General features: G+C 35.0%; 1 protein-coding gene across 2 annotated transcripts; it reads right to left on the bottom strand.

The window, feature by feature from the left end:
• Window positions 1-50: 50 nt before the first annotated feature.
• LOC107909291 (putative ubiquitin-conjugating enzyme E2 38) lies at window positions 51-4,752 on the bottom strand. Of its 2 annotated transcripts, none has more exons than XM_016836764.2 (7): window positions 4,507-4,752; window positions 2,831-2,968; window positions 2,148-2,723; window positions 2,003-2,066; window positions 1,512-1,651; window positions 1,074-1,385; window positions 51-770 (listed from the first exon to the last, which is right to left on the bottom strand). In XM_016836764.2, exons 1-7 carry the CDS (start codon window positions 4,558-4,560, stop codon window positions 516-518), a joined length of 1,539 nt encoding a protein of 512 aa, XP_016692253.2. In that variant the 5' UTR covers window positions 4,561-4,752; the 3' UTR covers window positions 51-515. The 2 variants fall into 2 exon arrangements, with proteins under 2 accessions (XP_016692253.2, XP_016692254.2); XM_016836765.2 differs by lacking the exon at window positions 4,507-4,752 and adding an exon at window positions 4,302-4,451.
• Between the last annotated feature and the right edge of the window lie 449 nt (window positions 4,753-5,201).

Raw genomic sequence — 5,201 nt, 5'->3', positions numbered from 1 at the left:
TCCCTGATGGTAATGATATTCAAATTGTAACATCCATAATAAAACAGAGATAAAACAAACAGTGACAAAACATACCAATAGTCACGTGATGATAGATTTAACAATATCTGCTTCTGCTACGCTTCATTACAGTTTGACCCTTAAAATCTATCAAATGCCATCCTTTAAAAGTACACATATGAACAGAATAAATTAAGTACAATAGATCCAACCGAAGTATGCTAGAGTTTAGCAGCACGTGTTGACTGAAATGATAAAATAATTACAGTAAAGGCTAAAATTGAACCACTGTGGGCGTTCTTTCAGTCAACCAGAGCCGTTCCACTATATATATATGATTAAATCTACCGGGGAATCCCGAGATTATATATACCGTAAGTAGTAATAATGTAATCAAGTTCACCAAAATTGCGTTCACCAAATCATTCATACTAAACGGCACTACATTAGCTTCTATAATGGCTTAACACATCCCATCCTACACTTTAGATCTAACCAACTCTTCTTAACCGTAATCAGCTTCTGCAACTCTGAAACTGCTCACAGTTCGTTGACCCGTTTTTCACAAATTCTTTAGCCACCGCATTGATCATCTTTGGAATCGTTCCTTTAAATTCCTCAGAGCTACCCTTTACAATTTTGTTAGCATCTGGAACACCTTCTTTAACCGCAACAGAGCCTACTATAGCACCCTCTTTATATGCTTGACATGCCACAAGGATGTCTTGTGCACGGTTGCGAAAATGACCAGTAACAAAGTCCTCAAAATGCTGTATACAGAAAACATGACTGATTCGTAAAATTTACAGAATACTGAGCATAGACGACAAGAACTAAAAGAACAGTAAAATGATCCTATTTAACAAGCATGCCTGACCAAACGCCGAGGCCGTATACAACAGGTCAACTATTTAGTAATGAAAGATTATAGGAAAAGGGAGGGTATTCAGACTTGTCAATGCATGTATAAAAACTCCAGGAAAAAGAATTACATAATAACAGATGGACACAAAAAGCTTCATAAAAAGGAAGACAGAAGAAAATTCACGGATATACTAGATAAGTAAGGATACCTTTGGCGGTCTTCTTAGTGTGTAAATCATTGTCTTTAATGATAGAATAAATACTTCCTCATTGTACTTCCTGGACCTCCTGTCACCTTCAGCCCCAACATACGAAGTTTCATACCCAGGTTCATTAAAGAAAGGTCTAGCATTCAGAATAAGAGCTTGTATGGAAACCAATACTTGTAGCATGGTCGATTGCCCCGGAACCCACATCTCATTCTGATGCCCATGCCAGGTGCCCAAAAGGCTTAGACACACTTTACCGCAGTTGTATAAATTTGGATTTAACCGGAGGCCACCAGAATAATAATAAACCATCTGCCAAGAAATTATCATATATCCATTAAGCTCCATAAAAATAAGTTCTAATACAACATACAGTCCAATATGAGAATTTTTTGGGGAAGCACGCAGATATGCATACCCACTGAAGACTGAACATACCGGTGGCTCTTTGGGATATTTTGGAGGGAAGAAACAATCAAAAACAAAAAGGCCATCATGGTATGGAGTACCAGTAGGTCCTATAATAACAGCCCTTAAAAGATCCATCCTTGCTTCATAAACTCTCACATATATAGTTTCTGTGCAAGAACAGAGAGAGAGAGAGAGAGAGAGAACATGAGTCATTCAAACAAAATCATGCCAGGGGATGAGAAGGAAAAAAAACGTAGTGATATTCATATTTTAGAAGTCATGGGATGCATTTAGAAGGGAACCGGAAAAAAAGAAGCTATAAAATTTAGAAAAAACTGCACCTGTCCTTTAAAGTTTGAAATGCATGACTCTAAAGATGTTATTCAGCTTGCGAAAGTTGCAGAATTCAGTCAGGGGAGTTAACGCTTGGTAAAAGTAATTTAATATGTCATAATTCCTTACGGTTAGCATGACAATGACACCATACTTCAGAAAACATATTCATAAATCAAACTCACCTGGTAAGTCCTTTTCCAGAATCTTCCACTCCTCTTGTATTTGCTTTGCCCACTCCTTTGGTTGCTATTAATAGAAAGTGCAAATTTCATATTTATATAAATACTTACAAATTTACCACGACAGGCAAACAAGATGTATACTCACCTCTCCTGATGAATTCAAATTGCTGTAATGATGATCTGAGAAATCATCCACAATATCAAAATGTTTGAAACTGAGAGAATTTTGCACGACTCCATTTTCTTCATTTCCTTCTTTCCGATCAGACCCTGACTCTCTTAAGACCATTGAAGTATTGGTAGAAACCGACTTCAGTTCGCTATCAGCCAAATTTGATGTTGTCGCTTTCTTGCTTTCAGCCAGACATGGGGTTGTTGAGAGTGAGACACCCACGGCAGGAGGTAGATTTCCAAGTGGAGCAGAGCCTTTCAGCCAAGGAATTGAAGCCTCTACCCCAGGAGGAAGATCCACATTATCAAAATGGGATTGCATAATTGCATAATCATCTTCATATAAAAAATCATCATTGTCACCATAATCAGAAACATCATCAGCATAGTCATCACAATCCTCATCATCATCAGGATATGACAAATCAGAGTTAGAACTATTGATATTATTCGAATTGATTGATGCAGAAGTAGAACTCTTGAAGGGATTGTCACTATCCTCAGACCCTGCTATACTGACAGAAATACCCTGATCACTGGCTGAAGCATCCTGGAAAAAAAAAGGAAAGTTAATTAAAAGCCATTGGTGATAAAATAAAAAAAAAAAGATGTGCCACGGAAACATGCAGTTTCGATTTAAAAATATAATGAATATACCTTCACATGGTCTTCCCACTTCTTGTCACAGCATATTTTAGTCTTCCCCTTGGTGCCCATACCAGCTTTCTCAGAATCAATCAAAACGGTTGTTGGATCTTCAACTTGTTCAATATCCATTGCATCAGAAAGAAGAATCTAAACAACAAGATTGCTTCTTCAACATATAGTTCAAGCAAAATAATTAAGTGAAAACTTAAAAAAGTTGCATATCAGAAAGCTCCAAAGACAATGATAAAAAATTGGGAAAATTGACAGTGACAGGAATATGCTATTCATACATGCATTGAAGTTTCAAGATGCTCTAGTTTTTTATGTTTGTAGCTGCAAATTGAATATTAGGGCGAAGTGTATTATGTTAACAGGTTACGGATCAAGTCACCAGGCAATTCACGAGAAAACCTGATTTGATAGATAAGGCCTTACCTTGTTGCGATTCCTGTCTCGTGGAAAACCAATGATTAATAATAGGTATGGAACTCGTTTAGGGGAGCTCCCAACCTCGGGACTTGTGGAAGGGAGCTACTAATCTTAGACTGATTAGGAGAGAGAGTCTTAACCCTCTAATTTGAATGAAATTCTGTCTTATTTTATTACCAAGAATCGTCCCCTAGAATAGAAGTTACATAGGGAATTAAGAAAATATAATTAAGGACTTTTATTGTAATAAACTAGTTGCTAAATGCAATTATTATGATTAGGAATATTTCTAAAATAAAGTTGTTTGCCTGTCTTCTTTCCATCACGCCTTTGATTTCTTGTCTTGCCCACAAAGGCATCCATAGCAGGGTTCCAAACAGACTAATACTTGAGAGTAATATTAAGATTCAATTGACAGATAGGTACTCATAACAGTGAACCAAACATTCACTCAAAGTATTCAACTGATCAATGAGGCAAAGGTTAAACAGGAAAAAAAAGCTATGCTACTTAAAGCATAATCTACAAAACTGTTTTTAAGTCAAATTACTTAAATTTGTACCAAGAAGGCAAGAAAACGTTAATATTCCAAGAAACCAAATTAGGGTATCCGACTAATTCTTCAAAAAGGTTCACTTCAAACTATTATGGGCTAATTTTTTTTCTAAGTCAGAAGTCCTAAACTTCCATTAAAAAGGGAAAATCCTCCAATCCCATCATTAAAAAATAATAATAGCATAAATAATACTTGCATGCAAGCCAAAAATATTACATGGATGCTTTGGACCAAAGACAACACGCTAAACAAATTGGCGAATCGAAACAAACCAAAATTAACCTAAGGCTGTGCTTGGCCACAGAGAAACATAGGGGGAAAGCCAAAGAACAATATAAACCCTTTTGGTGATACTTATAGTTTGTTTTAACTTCTCTCTCTGAAACAGGCAGTAAGACCTCGACTTTCTCCGTGGACAGAATTTTCCAAGCAACCAAACATAGAACTTAAGAAGAAAATTTATATTATAAAAAAAATAGTCAAAGAATTACATACAAAGCTCATTTAGTAAACGAGATCGAGAGAGAGGGGGGAGGGAACAGAATTCCGATCAAATACCGTAAATCAAATCAAAAGATCATTCGTCAAGAAACAACAAAAACCAAATTCCATCCACTTCTACAGTTAATCAAAGGATAAAGCACGCACATAATTCGGTTTAATGGAAAAGACATATATATATTGAAGAAAAAAGAAAAACCTGGGTTGGTTTGAGTCGCTTGGAGATCGAAGCGTCGTCTACACGAAGATCCATAAAAAAGACGGATTTTTCCACCAACTCATAAAAAGGAAGCCTAATTTTCTACAGAGAGAAAAACCTAATTAAAAGGTAGAGTGAGAACCGTGCGTGATTCCATTTAGAATGATACCATTTCTTCCCTTTTAAATATTAGTAAACATAACCAAAAAATAAAATAAAATAAAATATTTTCCTTTAAGAGTAGGTGACGTGCGTGGAAAGAAGGAAGTGTGGTTTTATTTTATTTAACATTTTTATAATTAATAAAAATAATAATGGCCAGGTAGGCATTAGTATTAGATATGGGAAAATAACAGTTTAATATTGGATAAGACAAAGAGAGAGCACCTACTTAGTAATTAGGTAAAGCACCCAAACTTGCATGAAGTGATCACACATTGCTCTTCTTAATGTTTGAGATAATATCACTTTTTTTTATTTCATATTCTACAATATTTATCAACTGCTCTAGATAAATAAAGAAACGATTTTAAAAGTTAATTTATAAAAATAAAAATATCATAAACTTATATTACCTCACCATCTATTAACATAACCTTCTATCACAACTTTTTTTTACATCAATTTTTTAAACTAATAATTATTAATTTAATTTAATTACAATTATCACAATTTTTTCTATATTTTATGCTTAG

Source organism: Gossypium hirsutum, chromosome D02, assembly GCF_007990345.1.
Source record: "Gossypium hirsutum isolate 1008001.06 chromosome D02, Gossypium_hirsutum_v2.1, whole genome shotgun sequence".
Classification (NCBI taxonomy): Eukaryota; Viridiplantae; Streptophyta; class Magnoliopsida; order Malvales; family Malvaceae; genus Gossypium; species Gossypium hirsutum.
The sequence above is the reverse complement of the archived record's forward strand: the minus strand, read 5'-3'. Positions and strand labels throughout refer to the sequence as shown.

What these genes read in the sequence shown, in the direction of transcription:
- LOC107909291 (XM_016836764.2), bottom strand. Translation starts at nt 4,560, where the DNA reads ATGGATCTTCGTGTAGACGACGCTTCGATCTCCAAGCGACTCAAACCA. An exon ending in AGTGGGAAGACCATGTGAAG is followed by an intron (nt 2,724 to 2,830) that starts GTATATTCATTA and finishes TTTTTTTTCCAG; the next exon opens with GATGCTTCAGCCAGTGATCA. An exon ending in AATATCCCAAAGAGCCACCG is followed by an intron (nt 1,386 to 1,511) that starts GTATGTTCAGTC and finishes ATTTCTTGGCAG; the next exon opens with ATGGTTTATTATTATTCTGG.